The following is a 22,212-nucleotide window of genomic DNA, read 5'->3' as shown; positions in this document are numbered from 1 at the left end:
TTCTTCTTTCCTAATTTTTTTGATGGGGTAGATTTTTTTTCTTGTAAAGTTCTGTCAGTTCTTTGTATATCTTAGATATTAGCCCTAAATCTGATGGGTATTGAGTAAATAGTTTCTCTCATTTTGTGGGTGGCCTTTGTAGTCTAGTCACTATTTCCTTTGAGGTGCAGAAGCTTCTTAGCTTAATATAGTCCCATTTGTTATCTCTGCTTCTACTTGTTTGGAGAGTGATATTTCCTCCTTGAAGATGCCTTTAGTCTCAATGTCATGGACTGTTTTACCTACATGTTCTTCTATACACCTTATGGTTCCAGATCTTATATAAAGGTCTTCAATCCATTTGGTTTTGACCTATGTGCATGGTGTTAAATGGAGGTCCGAGTTTTCTTTTTTGCATGTGGCTGACCAGTTGTTCTAACACCACTTGTTGAAGAGGCTTGTCTTCCTCCATTTTGCTTTTCTTGTCTCTTTATCAAAGATTAATTGATTGTATGTCTGAGGAACATTCTCTGAATACTCAAGTGTATTCCATTGATCTGATGGTCTATCTTAATTCCAATACCATGCTTTTATAATGACTATTGCTTTGTAGTACAATTTAAAGTTGGGGAAAGTGATGCCTCCCATCTTCTTTTCCTAAAGGTTGCTTTAGCTATTTGTGTTTGCAGATGACATGCTACTATATTTAGAAAACCCTAAACATTCTACCAAAAAGCTTCTAGAAACAATAGATTGACAGCAAATTGACAGGCTACAAAATTAACATGCAAAAATCAATGGTCTTCTTATACACAAATAATGATAGAGAAGAAATGGAAATTTTAAAACTACCCATTCACTAAAAAAATAGAATAAAATAAAATAAAAATAAATTAAAAAATACCTATTCACATTAGTGTCACAGAAACTCAAATACGTTGGACTCAACTAAATAGGTGAAGGACCTATGCAAAGAACACTATAAAACAATGCTTCAAGAAATAAAAGAGGACACAAGGAAATGGAGACACATACCTGTTGATGAAGTGTTTTGATATGTATTTCCCTAATGATTAGTGACATGGAGCATTTTATTCATGTGCCTTTTGTCCAAACTGGATAATTGTAAGAAATTAAAAGTTGATCCATATCTCACATCTAATATAAAAGACAATTCAAAGTGGATTGAAGACCTTGATCTCCAACCAAAAACCATAAAATGTGTTTTAAAAATATAGACAGATGAGGCCAGAGCGATGGTGCAGTGGTAGGGAATTTGCCTTGCACTCAGATGACCCAGGATGGACCTCGGTTTGATCTCCGGCCTCCCATCTGGTCTCCCAGGCCAGGAGCGATTTCTGAGTGCATAGCCATGACCTGAGTGTCACCACATGTGGCCCCCAAAAAACAAAAAAAAAATAGAGAGTTGGACCTCAAATGCATCTTCAATAATATACCACTGAGAAAGGTAACAAAATAAAAATAAACAAATGAGATTGCCTCAAGTTACAGTTTCTGCATGGCAAAAGAAAACATGGGCTAAATCTGAAACACAGCTAACTGAATGGACAAAAATATTTATATTCAATACTTCAGATAGGGGCTTAATATTGAGGATCTATAAAATGTTTTTTTTTGTTTTGTTTTGTTTTGTTTTTTGTTTTTTGGGCCACACCCGGCATTGCTCAGGGGTTACTCCTGGCTGTCTGCTCAGAAATAGCTCCTGGCAGGCACGGGGGACCACATGGGACACCGGGATTCGAACCAACCACCTTTGGTCCTGGATCGGCTGCTTGCAAGGCAAACGCCGCTGTGCTATCTCTCCGGGCCCCATGATCTATAAAATGTTAACAAAGATCAATAAAAACAAATTCAGTCTTAAAAATTAGAGATAATGGGGCCGGGCGGTGGCGCTAGAGGTAAGGTGACTGCCTTGCCTGCACTAGCCTTGGATGGACCGCGGTTCGATCCCCCCGCGTCCCATATGGTCCCCCAAGCCAGGAGCGACTTCTGAGCGCATAGCCAGGAGTAACCCCTGAGCGTCACCGAGTGTGTCCCCCCCCCAAAAAAAAAAAACCAAAAAAAAATTAGATAGACACTTCTCAGAGAATGAAAAGTGGATTGCTAAAAGGTACATGATAAAGGGGTCAGCATCACTAATCATTAGGAAAATCCAAATCAAGACAACAATGAGATATTATCTACACCAGTGAGAATAGCATATGAAAAAAATAGTTGAAACAATCTCTGTTGGAATGTGGTGAAAAAGAAACTCATCCATTATTGGTTTGTCTGTTGTCTGTTTCAATCCCTGTGGAAAATGGTATGGAGAGCCCTCAGTAAATTTAAGACTGAGTTGTTATATGACCCAGCAATTCTACTTTTGGAAGCCTATCAGTAGTACTTTAAAACATTCATTCAAAAGGACATATGTACACCATTATTCATTGCTGCATTAAGCACAATAGCTTAGATATGGAATCAAACTAGGTATCCAATGATAATTGAATGGATTATGAACATGTGGTACATATACACAATGGAATACTATACAGCTTATAGGAATGATGAAATCATGAAGTTTGCTACAGCATATTTGGAACTGGAAGTTACGTTGAGTGAAGCAAGCCAGAAGAAGAAAGACAAACACACAAGGATGATATCACTTATTAAGTAATTGTATTAGGAAATGTAGTGTAGTTAAGAGGGGGTGCCTATATCATCCTTTATACCAGAGCCTAGGGAGAAGGCAGAAAAGAAAAGAATTTAAGATGGGAAGGAAGAAAATGAGAAAAAAAGTAATGGAAGATCAGGGATTCAGGCGTTGGTTAATTGGGGATGTGGGAGAGTGGGTATAACTATACATTTCAAACACAGACTCAACAACTCTGAATTTATGATATCTAAACAGAAAACACTGAACTTTAATGTATCTGCCAAGGTGGCAGGCAAATATTAGGGGGAATTAATTGAGGAGTGAGGAATGACAGAGTATGGTAGCTCTGGAGATGAGTGACAATGGTGGTGGGATCGGTGTAGAAATGTTATGAAACTCATAATATATAAATAACTGTAAACTACAGTTCTTTAATTTATACAAAATTAAATAAAAACAAAAAATTATATAAACTATCTTATCAGAACATAATGCACTAAAAATACAAGTTAATCACAAATGGAAAGATATAACTTAACACCTAGAAGCTAAAGAGTTCACAATTAAAGAGTGGGTCAAAAGAGGGAAAACAAAGGGGAACTCAAATATTCCTGGAACAAATGAGAATAAGGACATGAATTACCAAACCTGATATGAGTTACCATACAAACTTTTATGTATGGTATACATAAAAGACGTGTTAAGAGGAAAGTATATAACTTTTCAGGCAATGCAATAATAATGAAGAAAGGGCATGTAAATAATCTGACTTCACAGCATAAGAAACTGGAAAAGGAACAATAAAAGAAGCCCAAATCCAGCAAAGAAAAGAAATAATGAAATAGAGCCCCCCCAAAACAATCTAAAAGGTCAATGAAGCCAAGAACTGGTTCTGGAAAAAGTAAACAAGATTAATAAACCACTAGAAATACTCAGAAAAAGAAACTTTAAAACATAATCAGAAATTAAAGACATCAAAACAGACACCACAGAAAATCAAAGGATCATCAGAGATTACTTGAGAATCTTTATACCATAAAACAAGATAACCTTAGAATGAATGGTAAATACTTGGATTCCAATAATTGCCCAAGGACAGAACAAAATGAGTTGAAATATCTGAACAGACCTATCACAATTGAAGAAATTGAAATTGTAATCAAGTCTTCCCCAAAACAAATGTCCAGACCCAGATGAAATACACTAGTGAATTGTTTCAAACTTTTAAAGAGGACCCATTGCCCATACTTTTCAGGTTTCCCAGGAAATTGAATAAACAGTTTTCACGAAGCAAACATCACTCTAATTTCAAAAGCAGGCAGTTATGCCTCAAAAAAGAGAGATACCCGGGGCCAGAGAGATAGCATGGAGGTAAGGCATTTGCCTTTCATGCAGAAGGACAGTGGTTCGAATCCCGGCATCCCATATGGTCCCCTGAGCCTGCCAGGAGTGATTTCTGAGCATAGAGCCAGGAGTAACCCCTGAGGGCTGCCGGGTGTGACCCAAAAACAAAAACAAAAAAAAGAGAGATACCCTCAACTATATGAACAATCACTCTTCAATAAAGGAGTAAAAAAAAAAAAAATAAACTGAACAAAGAAAACCTCTTCAACTAGCGGTATTGGGAAAACTGCAAAAAATGAACTCAGACCTCTTTCTAGTACAAAACACCAAAGTCAAATAAAAAAATGGGTTAAAAAACCATATCAGACCTAAATGTACAAGATAAATAAAGAAAAACTAAGGACAAACATTCTGTGACATTGCTGCTATAGGCCACTTTAATGATAAAACACTACTGTCCAAGGAATTGGAAATAAAGATAGAAAAAATAGGACTACATTAAAAACAAGAAATTTCTGCACCTCAAAGAAAATGATGACCAGGATGCAAACATTACCCATGGAATGGGATATATTATTATACATAGTTGAGAAGGGATTAATATCCAAAATATATGACACTTGTAGAAAGTAACATGAAAAAACCTCCAAAGGTATTACAAAATAGGGAGAAGAGATCAACACAGACTTTCTCAAAGAAGAAATCCAAATGGCCAAAAGGCAAATGAAAAAAAAACTCCACGTCATCAGAGAAATACAAATCAAAACAATAAGATATAATCTCACACGTAAAGCATAGCACACATCAATAAGAACAAGATCAATCAGTGCTGGCTTGAATGTGGAGACATGTAGGGTACTTATCTGAGACCCACCCATTTCTGGGAGGGGTCTTGGGAACCGGATAATAGGTGTGACTTTACCTGCAAGACCCGGCCCATTCCTGGGAGGGGTCTTGGAATAGGTAGATATACCCCTGAGCCAGGGGATTCAGGCCCTTTTGGCCGTTTCCTTTGGCCCTGAAGATGGCTGAAGTGAGTTAAGACACAGGGCTAGCCAAGAATGGCTGAATGCTTGAAAGGTTATGAGTAGGCCACACACATGTGGTGGATAGGGCCTGAATAAAGTTGTTGCTTCCTAACGCCTGCGTGTGAGTGAGTGATTACGCCGATTACCTGGGCCTGGAACTCGCCGGCTGGATGGGGGATGAAGCCACGTGGATGGGGCCTAAGCACAAAGGCCTCCATCCATCGCCATCCAGCCCCATCGTTATTTATTTAACACAACAGAGACAAAGGGATTTTCATTCACTGCAGGTAGGAATCTAGACAGTTCCAGACTTCTTTGAAAACTATATGAGGAACTACATTCCTCAAATAACTAGAAATTGGGAAGGAGAGATAGTACAGTGAGTAGGGTGATTGCCTTGCACGAGGCTGACCTGGGTTCCATCACTGGCATCACATATGGTTGTCTGAGTTTACCAGGATTAATTTATTTTATTTTATTTTATATTTTGGTTTTTGAGCCACACCCAGCGGCATTCAGGGGTTACTCCTGGCTCTGCTCTCAGAAATCATGATTAATTCCTGAGTGCAAAATCAGCAGTAGCCTGTGATTGCTTCTAGCTATGACCCCAAAACCAAAACAAACAAAAAAAAATTTAGAATTTGAGGTTCCATATGACCCAGAAATACTGCTCCAGATAATATACTCTAAGTGCCCAAAACACAACGCAGAAAATGCATCTGCACGTTATACATTCGTCACAGCACTATTTATAATAGTCAGAATCTGGAAACTCAAGTACCTGAGAACAAATAAGAGGGAAAGAAACTATAATACATATACAGAAGGGAAAACTAAGCAGCCATTAGGAAACATAAAGTAGGGGCCACCTACATAGCCTTTCGGTTAAACACTTTAGAGAGGAAATCTGGAGGATGTTCAAAGAACTCAAAGAAGCCGTAGAACTATAAAGAAACAGAGACTTTTATGACCCTGGTCAGATATAAGCTGCGACTGTCTCTAAGCGTCAACAGGCCTGGAGCAGTAGGTGATGGGGCAAAAAGCAACAGGAGCCAGCAGTAAAGAGTTTCTTCAGCAATTCAGCAGTGACCATTGGGCAGGAGCAATTCAGCACGGCCTTGGCAGCACTTCATATTGGGGCTTTATATGCACTGGGTCAAAGGCACAGCAGCGGCAGTTGCAAGGTGTTAAGTCGTTGGGTAACAGACATCTTCACATTTAAGGGACAGTATGGCTGACCTTGAAGGCAGGGGTGAGGCTTGATGACCCATACCTTTGTGAATCTCAAGTGAACACTTTACACTTTGGAGTGTAAAAAAGAGCTCCTCCAGCTGAAGGAACATCGGTTACCCCTGCAGGAGCTGTGGGTGGTATTTGATGATTCAGGACCGTGGTAGGCAACCTGCAGCTCGCGAGCCACATGCGGCTCTTTACACTTTTAATTTGGCTCTTCTGTGTGCCGGGCGGCCGCTCCAGGAGTCAGGACTCTGCTCCTAGGCCCCTGTCAGTGCGTGCCCTGTGTGCAGCCCCAGCGGCCGACTCCACACAGCTCCAGTCGGGTCATGTAGTATGGGGGGCATGACTTTCTGTCTGCTGTTGCAGCGTTGAGGCAGCATCCTCTCTGCACTACAGACTGAAGAGTAATAGAGGAGAGAGCCATGTGTAGGTCAGTGGCTGCATCATGGTGCCTGGTGAGTCACTGTCCAGCCCCATCCCCTCCCCTGTGGGACAATATTTGTATTGGGGCCCTGTGACCCAGAGTTTCACGCACTTTTTAAATCTAGGAGCCAGCAAAATAAGTTAGTGGCCAGCTTCTGAGGTCAATATTTAACAGTACCAGTGAGGACTATTTGAGTGAACCCTGCTTAAAATATCCTTGATGAGTCCCACTAATTTTATAATACTATTTACACACACATGAGATGCCATATATGCCTCATCCACAGATCCCCCCATAACAGTGCATCATCCACAAATAACTGTGCGTTATCCACCGATAAATACCAGTGCATCTTCCACAGATAAGTAACAGTGCGTCATCCACAAAGGTCCCTATAACAGTGTGTCATCCAATATTATTTTTTTTTGTTTGTTTTTTGGGGGGGGCCACACCCGGCGGTGCTCAGGGGTTACTCCTGGCTGTCTGCTCAGAAATAGCTCCTGACAGGTACGGGGGACCATATGGGATACCGGGATTCGAACCAACCACCTTTGGTCCTGGATCGGCTGCTTGCAAGGCAAACGCCTCTGTGCTATCTCTCCGGGCCCATATATTTCTTTTTTTTTTTTTTGGTTTTTGGTCCACACCCGGCGGTGCTCAGGGGTTACTCCTGGCTGTCTGCTCAGAAATAGCTCCTGGCAGGTACGGGGGACCATATGGGATACCGGGATTCGAACCAACCACCTTAGGTCCTGGATCGACTGCTTGCAAGGCAAACGCCGCTGTGCTACCTCTCCGGGCCCAGAAGAAATTCTTAAAAAAATTAAAGTTGCCATTGTCTGCTAAAACAGTGAAGGATAGGACAGCCAAAATATCTTCCAATATAACCAATCAACAAGTTGATGATCTTAAAGTGGTTTCAGCTTCATCAATAGCAGTTGACGAGTCTTGTGACTTAAATGATACAACTCAAGGGGCCGAAGAGATAGCACAGCGGTAAGGCGTTTGCCTTGCATGCGGAAGGTCGCTGGTTTGAATCCCAGCATCCCATATGGTCCCCGAGCCTGCCGGGGGCGATTTCTGAGCGTAAAGTCAGGAATAACCCCTGAGCATTGCCGGGTGTGACCCAAAAACAAACAAACAAACAAAAATGTGGCTCTCAAAATAAATTTCAATCGTGGTTTTGGCGAGATTCAGCTCAGTTGAAAAAAAAAAAAAGGTTGCCGACCACTGACTGATTCAGGAGTATTGGCCGGACTTCACTTGCAAGTTGAGCATGTCAAGTAGGAAGAGAAGTTGGTTAAAATAATGTGGCCTGAAATTTAGAATGAAATGAAGCAATTCATGGGGCTGGAGAGATAGCAAAGCGGTAGGGCGTTTGGACGGACCCGGGTTCGATTCCCAGTATCCCGTCTGATCCCCTGAGCCTGCCAGGAGTGATTTCTGAGCATCAAGCCAGGAGTCACTTGAGCGCCGTCGGGTGTGACCCAAAATCCACAAAATAAAATAAAATAAAATTTATACTTGAGATAGGGGTAGTCTTCATCGATCTGTATTCCTATTTCAAGGCATGGCTTTTTTAACTTTTCCAAAGTCATCCCAAATGAAGACCCATTCAACTTCGGCCACGTTCTTTAACAAAAAGCAATGACTTGGCTGAGAGCATCTGGCCTCCCGGCCGGTAGAGGGCACTGAGTACCTGTCACCAAAAATCGGTGGACGCGGAAGGCGGGGTTTTGCGAAAAATGGGACGGCGGAAACCGCCGGCCATGAACCCACCACCCAATCAGAAGCGTCTACGTCATCACGTCGCCGAGTAGAACGTCAGCGCGGAGATTTGAAACATCTAGACGGGCTGCGGGCGGGTTCGTGATTGGCGCTGGAAGTGATGGCCGCGGAGCCTGAACGCGCAGACTGGGACGCCGGGGAGGGGGTGGCGACCCTCGAGAATGGTGAGTATCTACCGTGCCAGGCAAGGACTTTCTGTGACACTGGTTTCCGAGACCGCTTTCCGGGGACACTTCGGGTCCCGAGGCCTGGAAGTCCACCGAGCATCTCCACCACTTCCAGCCTCTGCGGGCCCGAGCTTCCTCCTCTCTGCAGGGAGTTGGACCAAATCAAGATTGGAGCTTGCATGTTTATTTGTGGGTTCATCTTCTTCATCTGCACCTCGAAGGAGATCTTCAACCACGCCTTTTTTTTCCCTTCTGGAAAGAGATGAAACTTGGACTCTTGGACTAGATAGCTGCATTATCAAAAAAGAACAGGTTTATGCCCAAAGTGAGGAGAGCCAATCTGCCTAAGAGCAAAACCCAGGGCTCCTAAAATTCAGCTTTCTTTTTCTTTTTTTTTCTTTTTTTTCTTTTTTCTTTTTTGGTTTTGGGCCACACCCGGCGTTGCTCAGGGGTTACTCCTGGCTGTCTGTTCAGAAATAGCTCTTGGCAGGCACGGGGGACCATATGGGACACCGGGATTCGAACCAACCACCTCTGGTCCTGGATCGGCTGCTTGCAAGGCAAACGCCGCTGTGCTATCTCTCCGGGCCCAAATTCAGCTTTCTTGACGAGTATTCTTCGTGATGTTTTAAGGTGATTCAAGGTTTTTCAGTGGAAAGAGTGAGGCTGTTAGCTGTGACTTAATCCCACTACTCAGACATTTTGTGAATTGGCTTTTGGTCTTTTTTTTTTTTTTTTTCTTCCCCATCTGGAAAAATGCATTGGGTGATAAATGAGTCTCAAGTGCTTTGAATTGTGCGCTGAAGTGTAAGGGTTTCCCCCAACCCCTAAAAAACTTTGCTTTAAAAGGGCCGGAGAGAATACAATAGGTTCTCTGTAGGTTCAATTCTTGAACCCGTTTGGTCCCCAAACATCACCAGTAATGATCCGCCGAGCACAGAGCCAGTTTGTAAGCCCTGAGCAACACCGGTTGTGGACCCAAAACAAAAGCCTTAATATATATTATATATTATATACATACAAACAATATAATTTACCCTCAACCATTTTAAGATGTATAGTTCGGAGGTATTAAACACACCTTGTTGTACAGTCATCATCCCACAAATCTCTTTATTTTGTAAAAGGGAAACTATTGAGCAATAAATGAAACCAAACCGATTGAAGAGTAAATAATTCCAGAGTAAATAAACAATAACAAGTGAACAAAACCGTTTGAACTAAACTTCACTACCATCTGCTATCTTGCCTTCTGCTTCTGCCTCTGCTAGATTCGGTGAAACCATTAAGTATTTGTCTTTATGACTTGTTTACTTTTCTTCTCTTTTTTTAATATTTTGTTTGTGACTGGTTTACTTTACTAAACACAGTGTATTCAAGGTTTAGCCACGTTGCAGCATATTGCAGAATTTTTCTCTTTAAAAGTGATAGACATTTTATTGTATGTGTTCCTTTTTATTTATTTATTTATTTATTTATTTATTTATTTGGTTTTTGAGCCACACCCAGCGTTGCTTAGTAGTTACTCCTAGCTCTTCCCTCAGAAATTGCTCCTGACAGGCTTGGGGATGTGGGATGCCAGGAATCGAACCTGGGTCCGTCTTGAGTTGGCCGCATGCAAGGCAGACGCCCTACCACTGTGCTATTTCTCCTGCCCCCTTTATTCATATTTTATATGTGCATATATCTACCTTTGTGGATGCTTGAGCTGCTTCAGGTTTTAGCTATTACGAATCATGCTACATCAGACATCATTTGAAAATGTCTCCTGGAGATTTAATTTCATAATATATATAATATATATTATTATATATAATTATAATTATATATATTATATATAATTATAATAATATATATTATTATATTATATACAATATATAATATATTATATTATATAATATAAATAATTATATATTATATAATATTATATTAATATAATAATGTAATTAATACTTATATAAATTATATATTTTATATATGTCTATATCTAGGCAAGGAAACAGGAAATATTGTCACACTAAAGGCCTCAGGTTTATGTATATTGTTCGTGAGTAAAAGGCATTTGAGTATGTTTGAGTTATTTATTGAGTCAAGTAATTCTGGTGATATGAAGAGGGCAAAGAATTCTGAGGAAGAAGAAAATATGGGTCAGGGTTGAGATTGGGAAATCTGCTGTTGGTAATATCTAAGATACCTTTCTTGAAATCCATTCTAGAAATTAATTTGCTAGTCTGAATATTATCCTCAGCATTAAAAACACATGTAGAATCAGGTATGCCATTGGCCAAATCACACCTTATGAGACATAAAAACATAGTTGAAAACTAATGTGATTTGCATTTTCTAGCTTTTTTAAAGACACAGTCATTGAAATTATTGAGGAAGAACTATTAGCTTTTTGTTGTTGTTTGTTTTGGGGCCACACTCAATGCTATTCAGGGATTACTCCTGGCTCTGCACTCAGAAATCACTCCTGGCAGGTTTTGGGGACCATATAGTATTCTGGGGATCCAACTCCGGTCCATCCTGGGTTGGCAGTATGCAAGGTAAACAAACACCCTACCGCTATGCTATCACTCCAGCCCCAGAACTAGTAGCTTTAATGAAGCAAGCCTTATGCATTATTTAGAATCTCAATCCTGTTGATATGAGAACCTTTGACAGGCATAATTTTAGAAATAAAGGAGACTTCAACTCATTGAGGAAGAATATAAAACCAGCTCCTTATTTTAGTACAGCTTTATGGAATTGTATTAAAAAAATGACTGTCAGCTTATGGAATTGTATTTAAAAAAATGACAGTAAGGTATTTGACCATTATAAGCTTTTAGCTGTAATAAAAAATTAGAACCATATCCTTTGAAGATTTCTTGGGTGATTTCCCCTGGGTCAGGAAAACCATTTTTTTTCCTCCCTAAAAAAACCTCACAGAACAATCACCAAACAACTGGGTAAAAATTTTAAGTCTTATTGTTTAGAAGCTATACTTAGATATTTAGATATTTATGATTTTAGAAAACTAGTTTCTACTGACAATGAGATATCATATGTCAAGTATCATACCCAAACTCTTCTGTATCTTTGGAATTTTAAAGCAAAGATGTAAAAAAAGAACTCTTTGTAAGCATTGTAGTGACTGGGATGGTTGAGCTGTTGATCTTACTTTGTTCTTTTATGTTTGTTCCAAGATAAAGATTCATGCAGTAGCAATCAGAGTCATCCAGGAACTAGTTTACAAAGTTGTGTGCTAGAAGGAAAAACCCTTTTCCCAGAAATGTTCCAAACAAGTCATCTTTTATTTTATGAACGGTTCAGAGCCTATCAGGATTACATTTTAGGTGAGTTGGTTGTCTCTTTTTCTTCATTAATTGTGTTTTAGTTTTAAATTGTTAAATTAATAAGTAAATTGTTTATTTTAGTTCTTTATATTGAGGTTATTATTGGTTCTCATAAAGAGTACTTGATAACTTTTTTCTGCTTTATGTAGTCTCAATTCTTACTGTGTTTAAATTGTAGCTGATTGCAAGGCCTCTGAGGTAAGAGAATTCACAGCTGAGTTCTTGGAGAAGGTCCTTGAACCATCTGGATGGCAGGCAGTCTGGCACACTAATGTGTTCGAGGTGCTGGTTGAGGTAAATTTAATTCTGTTCTTAAAACATTTGCCTCTAACTAAAAATACTTTCTTTCAGATGGTAATAACCTAAGCGCCTATTTTAAATGAAAGTTTATGAGCTGATTGAAAATACCATGCTTTTCACATTTATTTGCCATATTGTATGAAGTGTTCCACAAATTTTAAAGGCAACTGACAAGTAGTGACTTGGGAATTGATGTGGTTAAAATTAAGTTTCCGGGGCCGGAGAGATAGCATGGAGGTAAGGCGTTTGCCTTTCATGCAGGAGGTCATCGGTTCGAATACCGGCGCCCCATATGGTCCCCTGTGCCTGCCAGGAGCAATTTCTGAGCCTGGAGCCAGGAATAACCCCTGAGCACTGCCAGGTGTGACCCAAAAAAAAACAAAAAAAAAAAAAAAAAAAATTAAGTTTCCCTTGATGGGAGGAATGGATTACAAACCTGAGAAGTAGAAAAGTATTTCATATCATTAAAATATAGAGACCTAGTTATGAAGTCAAATGAAGTTTCAATCTTCAATCTTCTTAGTTGTAGGCATTAAGTAGTTCAGACCAAGTAGAATTTTAAAAATGTCTTTTTTTTTTTTTTTTTTTTTTTTGCCTAACATATTTGTGGTTAATTTCTTGGTAATGTGTCTCATTGCAGAAAGTAAAAACAATCTCATTTTTTCAAATGACTAAGCCTTTTACATTAAATTGGCACTTTGATTACAGCTGTGAATTTTTTCTCAGCATTTGTTAACTAGACCACAAAAAACACACCTGGTTGAAATAGATTGTTAAGCCAGGGAGTGTGAAGGAATACAAATTGTTACTGCATCTCCTTTAGATAATGACATTACGTATTGCAGTGATTATGAGAAAATGGGTTGCAGCTGTTCTTCATATTTTTAAGTTTTGGATTATGTTAATATCATTGTACAAGTTACAAATTAGGTTTCATAGTCCCCTCCCTCATCAGTTCTGTAAAGGCATAGACATTGTTTTATTTCCATTTATTTATTGATTTTTGAATCTCTTAAGCAGTGCATTGACACCTCCAGGGCTGTACTTAATCATATTTTGTGTGGGGAGGGGCATAAAAAGCAGAGGATTGAACTAGGTGTATACTCATGAAGTACGTGTGCCTAATCTGTGCTTTTTCCCTGGCCCACAATCATTGTATTAAAAGAGATCAATGTCACTGATATGCTTTAAAATCTCTAAAGTTATTGTTTCTGCCAAAGGCCTGATAATCAGTGTTTTTTTGTGTGTGTGCTTTTTTTGTTGTTGTTTTATTTGTTTGGTTTTTGGGTCACACCCGACAGGCCTCAGGGGTTACTCCTGGCTCTACACTCAGAAATCGCTCCTGGCAGACTTGGGAGGCTATTTGGAATGCTGGGATTCGAACCACCATCCTTCTGCCTGGAAGGCAAACACGCCCTTCCTACATGCTATCTGTCTGGCCCCTGTGATAATTAGTTTTATGCTTCTCATAGTGCACATAGAACACATAGAAACCATATTTCTTCTTTTTTTTTTTTTTTTTTTTTTTTTGGTTTTTGAGTCACACGTGGGTTACTCCTGGCAGGCACGGGGACCATATGGGATGCTGGAATTTGAACTACCGTCTGTCCTGGATCAGCTGCTTGCAAGGCAAATGCCTACGACTGTGCTATCTCTCTGGCCCCATTCTGATGTCTTTCAAGTCCTGGTCTTCTCTCACTTTTTTTTTTTTGTTTTGTTTTCGTTTTTGGACCACACCCTGAGATGCTCAGGGCATTACTTTGCACTCTACACAAGCATCCAATCGCTCTACTATCCTTCAGCTCTCATTCTTCTGTCATTTTCTGCTGCTCATACCCACAATGAATTTCCATCCTTTAGTTCCAACAAGAAAGGTCTCTCTGCTAGGCTTGTCTGTAGCTGGCAATGTCTGTTTCTAGCACAGTTCCTTTTGCATCTTCCTGCTCTTCAGGTGGCAGCTTCGTTTTCCTTTTCACTGCTCAAAGAAGCACTTCCTCTAACCATCTTAGCAAAACTAGATGATCACCTCTGCTAGTTTTCATCTTGTTTCCCCGATACTTCTTTTATTACTGAAGACCCTCTGTTCTATTTTCATGCTTTTTAAAAAATGAGGTTATAAATAATGTTTTATATAGATGTCTTAATCTTAATTTAAAATAACTTTGGTTACCACATTAAGTCACTTTTAAATTTCAGGTCACAGATGTGGACTTTATATCCTTGAAGGCAGTGGTGAGGCTTGCTGACCCATACCTTTGTGAATCTCAAGTGAGCACTTTTACCTTGGAGTGTATGAAAGGACTCCTGGAGCTGAAGGAACATCGGTTACCTCTGCAGGAGCTGTGGGTGGTATTTGATGATTCAGGATTATTGGACCAGACAGCACTTGCAGTTGAGCATGTCAGGTAAGAAGAGAACTTGGTTAAAATAATGTGGCCAGAATTTTGAATGAAATGCAGTGATTCCTGGGCCGGGAAGGTGATGCTAGAGGTAAGGTGTCTGCCTTGCAATCCCTAGTGTAGGATGGACAGCGGTTCGATCCCCATATGGGCCCCCCAAGCCAGGGGCGATTTCTGAGCGTATAGCCAGTAGTAACCCCTGAGCATCAAACGGGTGTGGCCCAAAAACCAAAAAAAAAAAAAAAAAAAAAATGCAGTGATTCCAATCAGTTATACCCAGCTTTAAAATTCATACTTGGGAAAATGGACTGGGGATATATCTCATAGGACTGGAGTGAATGTTTTGCACTTTGGTTTTGGTCCCTTAGGTTTGATTCCCCTCACTCTGATTCACCGAGAAACGAGGAGTGACTCCTGAGCAGGGATAACCCCAAAGTATTGCCAACTACTGCCCCCAAACCTAAATATATAAATAAATAAGTAAATAAGACAAACTCAGACTTGGTTATTGTAGTTTTTTGTTTTTTTTTTTAAATATTCAAAGACAAAGGACTCTAAATTACTAATGTTTTCTTATCTGCTTCTGGCTGTGCTTACACTAAGCTCTGCTCAGTATTTACTCCAGATTCTGTGCTCAGGAATCACTCCCAGCAGGGTCTGGGGGGCTGTATGTTATGCCAGGAATTGAACTGGGGTCTGCCGAGTACAAGGCAAGTGCCTTGTTCATTGTATTATCTCTCTGGCCCCACAAATTTTCATTTTCTTTTATCGTGATAGGCTTGGTGTGGCTAACATTGTACCCGCCAAACTTAAAAACATTTAATGTCTTTTAAATCAGTTGTTTTAATTTTAAATCAAAGTTACTTTAATTTAAAAAAGCATCTTATTCAATTAATTAATTATTGAATTTAATTTAAATTATTTACATTTAATTATTTAAATTTAAATACATTAAGTTAAATTAATACTTTTTAAAAAAATTTTGGGCCACACCCATTGATCCTCAGGGGTTACTCCTGGCTATACACTCAGAAATCGTTTCTGGCTTGGGGGACCATATGAGACTCCAGGTGATTGAACTATGGTTCGTCCTAGGCTGGTGCGGGAAAGGCAGATGCCTTACCACTTGTGCCACTGCTCCGGCCCCTAAATTAATAATGTAATTAATTTATTTGGGGGGTTTGGGACCATACTGGGTGATTCTTAGGAGTTTCTTCTGTCTCTGTACTCAAATATTACTTTTAGAAGTGCTTAGATACCATATGGGTTGTTGGATATTGAATTCAAATTAGCCCCATGGAAGGCAAGTGCCATACCTACTGTACTACCATTCTTATTTTAAAATATTTAAAAAATCCTATTTAATCATAATTTTATATGGCATTATGCTTGGTATTAGTTTGCATTAATCATTTCTATTGATATTCTATAATTTTTGATAGGATTTCTTCTCATTCAAACTGCATCCTGTAATATAAGCTCAGGAAAGCATGTTGATTTTTATTTATTTATTTATTTAATTTCTGTTTGTTTTTGGGTCACATCCAACGGTGGTCAGGGGTTACTCCTGGCTCTGTGCTCAAAAATCGCCCTTAGCAGGCTCAGGGGACCATATGGGATACCCAAATTGAACCACTATCTCCTGGTTTGGCTGTGCAAGGCAGACACCCTACCACTGTGCTATCACTCCAGCCCCTATTATTATTTTTTTAATATAGCTATCTGTTTTCATATTAGTTTGAGTTTTAAAAATTCTTTGTGTATTTTGGTTAATAATCTTTTATCTGGCAGGGTTTTACAAATATTTTCTGTCTGTGGTGCTCTTCTAATTTTCTTTTCATATATTTTTGTTATTGTTGGTATTTTTGTTGTTGTTATTGTTTTTTTTTTGGGGGGGGGCACACCCAGCAAAGTTCAGGAGTTACTCCTGGCTCTGCATTCAGAAGTCGCTCCTGGCAGGATTGAGGGACCATGTGGGATGTCAGGATTTGAACCACCATCTGTCCTGGGTGAACTGCATGCAAGGCAAACGCCCTACCGCTATGCTATCTCTCCAGCCCCCCCCCCCTTTTTATTTTATTTTTATTTTTTATTTTTTTTTAGTTTTTGGTTTTTAGCTCACACCCAGTAACACTCAGGGGTTACTCTTGGCTATGCGCTCAGAAATTGTTCCTGGCTTAGGGGACCATGTGGGACTCCGGGATCGAACCAGGTCTGTCCTGAATTGGCCACGTGCAAGGCAAACGCCATACCGCTGTGCTATTGTTCTGGCCCCGTCTTTACATATTTTTTTAACCATTTTATTGAGGTACCAGGGTTAACAATATTGTTGGTCATACTTCTCATGTGTGACTGATACATTTCAATTTGATCCTTACCACCAGAGTTCCTCCACCAGTGTCCCAAGGACCATCCACTCACTCCACTCCCAAGTAAGCTCACTCTGTAGACATCTTCAGTTCTGATGACTTTGACCATTGTTGTTCCTGTATTGTTTATTTTATCTCATGTTTGGGATAGCATTCTCTCTCCTCTCTCTTCTCTCTGCTTTATTGTGAAAGTGAGTAGAGCTAATTTGGAATTACACAAATTGTAAATCAATGATAAAGTGATTCAAAACATTTTTAGTTATATATATTTTAAAAATTAATGTGAATAAATGTATTGCTACATTTTAAGATTATATAAGTTAGATAAATCCTACAAATATAACATTTAGTATAAGTGAAGGGAGTTAAGAAAAATTTAAGGGAAAATCTGAATTGGCCTATTGAGGTACAAAAGTATACTTTTTTTTTTTTTTTTTTTTTGGTTTTTGGGCCACACCCTGTGACGCTCAGGGGTTACTCCTGGCTATGCGCTCAGAAGTTGCTCCTGGCTTGGGGGACCATATGGGACACCGGGGGATCGAACCGCGGTCCGTCTTAGGCTAGCACAGGCAAGGCAGGCACCTTACCTCCAGCGCCACCGCCCGGCCCCACAAAAGTATACTTTATCTTAAGAAATGAGATATTTTGACTTTATGTTAGAAAATGTATTAGGAGCTGGAGTGGGTAGGGTTCTTGCCTTATACATCCTATATGGTCCCTTGAGTACAAAGCCAGGAGCAACCCCTGAGTATTGCTGAGTATGGCCCAAGAAACAAACAAAAAAATGGTAGAGGGGAAGAAAATATTATTATACTGCTTAAGTGTCTGCATTAGTAAGTAAAGGATTGTAATAAAATTATGATTAAAAAGTACCTAGTCGGGCCGGAGAGATAGCCTGGAAGTAAGGCATCTGCCTTCCAGGCAGAAGGATGGTGGTTTGAATCCCGGCATCCCAGGGGTGATTTCTGAGCGTAGAGCCAGGAGTAACCAAAAAAAAAGTACCTAGTCAGATATATAACATTTGATAAAAGTTTATTTCATATTGAGAATGTATAAAATCTTAGTGGAATAGAGTAAACAAACCTTTCTTAATCTAGCAGAGAACAGACATACTGGGATAGAGTAAACAAACCTTTCTTAATCTAGTAGAGGACAGACGTTAGTGACATGGTTGAATACCATATTCAATGCTAAGTGTTGAGGAGTTTGTCTTGCCTTTTTAAAAAAAATTACTTCAATTAAACTCTGGCTTACAAAGTTATTCATAATACAGGGTTTTTTTTTTCCACAGATACTAATTTGTTCATGATTGAGTTTCAGGTATATATACTGTACAACACTTTTCACCAGTGTATATTTTCCACTATGAATGTGTCCAGTTTCCCTTGCCTGCCTGTGGGACAGATATTGTTTCTCGTCTATCTCTCTCTGTCTGTCTGTCTGTCTGCCTCTCCTTTCCCTTTTCCCCCCTTACAAATACTGTGGTTGCAATATTGTTTTTGAGGGGTATCATGCTTATCACTATCTCCTTTCAGCATCCAGTTCTTGTCAAGAGTGATCATTTACAACTGTCATTCTCATAGATCTCTTTTCTGCCCAAATTGTACTCATCCACTACTTGTGGCAATCTTCCTACCTTAGATTGGTCCTCTGGGCCCTTGTCTCTTTTGTCTCTCAGTCCCTAGCCTTGCATTTGGTTCCATGGGCACAGAGTCAAAATAATTCCTGGGCATTGCCAAGTCTGACCCACCCCATTAATCCTCCCAGTAAAGACAGGATTGTGGACTAGAGTTGAGGGTAAGGAAGGGCAGCTTTGAGGCTCATTTAGAAAATGGGATGGTAAGTATAGGTGGATATAGGTGAAGTAAGATTGTTGATTGAACCTAAACTTACCACATATAACAATGCATTCAGCCTATTGTGCTGTCTTGTCTCCAGTTGGTCTGTGGAGATTTTTTTTTAATGTAGAGGCATGCTCAGTGCTCAGGTTTTTGCTTTTTCTTTTTAAATTTTTTTTTGCTTTTGTTTGTTTTTGTTTTTGGGCAACACCAGTGATGCTCAGGGATTATTCCTGGCTATGCACTCAGAAATCGCTCGTGGCTTGGGAACCATATGGGATGCCAGGGTTTTGAACCATGGTCCATCTTGGGTTAGTGCGTGTAAGGCAAATACCCTACCACCTGTGCCACCACTCCGGCCCTTTCATTTTTAATTTAATTTTTTGGGGGGATCACACCCGGCGGCACTTAGAGGCTTCTCCTGGCTCTATGCTTAGAAATCGCTTCTGGCAGGAAGGGGGGGTTGGGGGATCATATGGGACGCTGGGATTCGAACCATCATCCTTCTGCATGCCCTACCTCCATGCTGTCTCTCCAGCCCCAACACTTCTTTATTTAATTTTAAAAATCTTTTGGTTTTTGGGCCACACCCAATAGCACCTAGGGCTTACTCTTGGCTCTGCACTCAGAAATTACTCCTAGTAGTCTCGGACAACCGTAAGGGATGCCAGGGATCAAACCCACATCGCCATGTGCAAGGCAATCATCCTACTCACTGTGTTGGACTGATAGTTCCAACCCCTGTTGAACACATTCTAAAAAGATTTTTATATTAACACTGTGATTTCCCAAGCTGTTCATAATACAATCATTTCAGGCTTAAATATTCAAACACCTGTCCTATCACCAGTGTAAACTTTACTTCACCGGTGTCCCCAGTCTCCAATCCACTGTCATAGCCTGCCTCTATGCAGGCATATACAAATTTACTTTATATTGCTTGTTACAACACAAAGTGAAGTTATCAAAACATAGATCAACATAGGTCAATTTAAAATGATTATTATATCTCAGCATGTTATTATTAAAGTCACTGTCTAAGGATTTACTGGGCTATGATTAATACTAGTTGAGACTTCTGCGTTACTTTCTTTTTTTTTTTTTTTTTTGTTTTTGGGCCACACCCAGTAACGCTCAGGGGTTACTCCTGGCTATGCGCTCAGAAGTTGCTCCTGGCTTGGAGGACCATATGGGACGCTAGGGGATCGAACTGATCCGTCCAAGGCTAGCGCAGGCAAGGCAGGCACCTTACCTCTTGCGCCATCGCCCGGCCCCTACTTTCAGTGTTTAGGCTCATTGAAATTGGTAGATTACTCTCTAACTTTCCCGTCAGATTTCCTATAATACTATTGGTCTGAAACTACTATAAGATCTAGAGGAGTTGGACACATTTTACTAGATGTTTTGAAAAATCTTCTTAATATACACTCTTAGCCTAATATTCTCAATATAGTCACTGAGTCCTCTCAGCCCTACCACTCTGATGTGCATCATTTTATTTGTCATCTTGGCTAACTCAATTTTATTTGTCCTGGGTAGGGACTCCTCACCTAGCAGTGTTCAGGGATTACTCTAATTCTGCTCAAGAGATGATATGCATGTTGGGTGCCAATATGTCATGGACTGATTAGTGCTGACACTAAGGAATCTTCTGGGGTCCCTTGAAAGGTGCTATGAGACAGGCCAAAGATTCAAGTTTGATTCAAGCTCTGTTCCGTTTATTCAAAGGAAAAGGTTGAATACTTGTTCTCAATTTCTTGGCAAGTCATAATTTTCAGACAAAACTAATTTACCAAAAAAGCACAGGGGCAAATTTTTTCAAGGCATATTCTGACAGAAGGCAGTTTCACTCTGAATTTGCTTTTGCTATCTGAGGTTTTCTAGCTAACAAGGTCCATTTCCCAGAAATGTGTTATTTTGGCCTTATTCCAGTTTATGCACCCTGAACTTGGGCCTTGATATAACTGCATGTAGGCTAACGGTAAAACTAGATTTGAGAGTGAGTAGTTATTCTGTAAGCCTAATTAAGAATACTTGAATCTGGGCCCGGAGAGATAGCACAGCGGCATTTGCCTTGCAAACGGCTGATCCAGGACCAAAGGTGGTTGGTTCGAATCCCGGTGTCCCATATGGTCCCCCGTGCCTGCCAGGAGCTATTTCTGAGCAGACAGCCAGGAGTAACCCCTGAGCAATGCCGGGTGTGACCCAAAAACCAAAAAATAAATAAAATAAAAAAAGAATACTTGAATCTACTCAAATGTTCCTAATAAGGTGTGTTTATATATCTGAGTAATCTTTAAGAGAGGCTTTAAGAAAAGTGAGTAATAATTATTCTGTAAGACTGGATAAAGAATAATTGAATCCATGCAAATGTTAAATTTAAGTAAACTTTAAAATGTCAGCTGAAGAAGTTAGGTCTCAATAAATATTTATGCTACTTCCCCTTTTTTTCCTGAATGCCTCATGGATAGGCAACCATGGTTTTTCAGGGCTCGACTGCTTGTGAGTACAGGTTATTCTCCAAGTTTCCTTTCTTACAAGTGCTACTTTTCATATACCCTCTCTGCGAGTACAGGCAGTGAAAAGTTCCTGCAATAGTAGATAGTTTTTGAAAAATCCTCCCTCAGCCAGTTAAGGTCTTTTCAAACTTGGTGTCTTCCTAGTTCTCGGTCTGTTTACACTAGGGATGATGTAGCAGTACTGAGGATTAAACTGGGGTCAGCCACATGTGTAGAGCAAGCATTTTAATCCTGTGCTCTCTTCCCATATCCACATCTTGACTAACTTGACTAACTCTTCCTCTTACACTTGAATACAGCCAACCCCTGTTCAGTCCCTGGAACTACATGATTGCCCCAAGCATCAAGTGAGGAGGCCTTGAAATACTTCCATGTATGTCCCTGAAGCTCCTCTAACTTTAAAATGCTGGACTTGGCTCTGGGTCAGTCCTAGATTATTTTGGATGATAGAATTAGAATATATGTACTTGCAGCCAGTATTGAATGAAATAAAGATTCTAGACAATGGTCATCAATGACTATTTTGTAACAGGTAAAAAACAGATGGAAAACCTTTGTACTTTTGTAGATATATCAGGTTGATAACAACTAAATCCATTGATCTCTTTCTTTCTCTTTTATTTATTTTATTTTTTTATTTTTTTGGAAGAGGGGGCAGAATTATAGAGCAGTGATTAGGAACCTTGGAGACTTGTGATGATTTTCTTTCAAGCTGGTTGGCAGTTCAATGCAAGGGCCAAAGGATGCAGTGCTGCTCAGAGTCTGTGGTTCCAGGGAATAGCAATGTCCCATCAATGCTAAGAGGCATTCAGGCCTGCGCTTCGCTA

At 39.8% G+C, this 22,212-nt stretch overlaps 2 protein-coding genes across 2 annotated transcripts in view; one reads left to right on the top strand and one right to left on the bottom strand.

The window, feature by feature from the left end:
* GPT2 (glutamic--pyruvic transaminase 2) overlaps positions 1-22,212 on the bottom strand; it is a 690,974-nt gene that overhangs the window by 351,784 nt on the left and 316,978 nt on the right. The window lies entirely within an intron of this gene.
* Positions 8,617-22,212, top strand: part of SHCBP1 (SHC binding and spindle associated 1) — a 36,514-nt gene continuing 22,918 nt past the window's right edge. Inside the window, exons 1-4 of the mRNA XM_049787393.1 lie at positions 8,617-8,947; positions 11,802-11,960; positions 12,139-12,254; positions 14,457-14,665. Of these exons, the coding sequence (XP_049643350.1) occupies positions 8,617-8,947; positions 11,802-11,960; positions 12,139-12,254; positions 14,457-14,665 (815 nt within the window). The remainder of the gene's footprint in view (positions 8,948-11,801; positions 11,961-12,138; positions 12,255-14,456; positions 14,666-22,212) is intronic.

This window comes from Suncus etruscus, chromosome 14 (genome assembly GCF_024139225.1).
Source record: "Suncus etruscus isolate mSunEtr1 chromosome 14, mSunEtr1.pri.cur, whole genome shotgun sequence".
Classification (NCBI taxonomy): Eukaryota; Metazoa; Chordata; class Mammalia; order Eulipotyphla; family Soricidae; genus Suncus; species Suncus etruscus.
The sequence above is the reverse complement of the archived record's forward strand: the minus strand, read 5'-3'. Positions and strand labels throughout refer to the sequence as shown.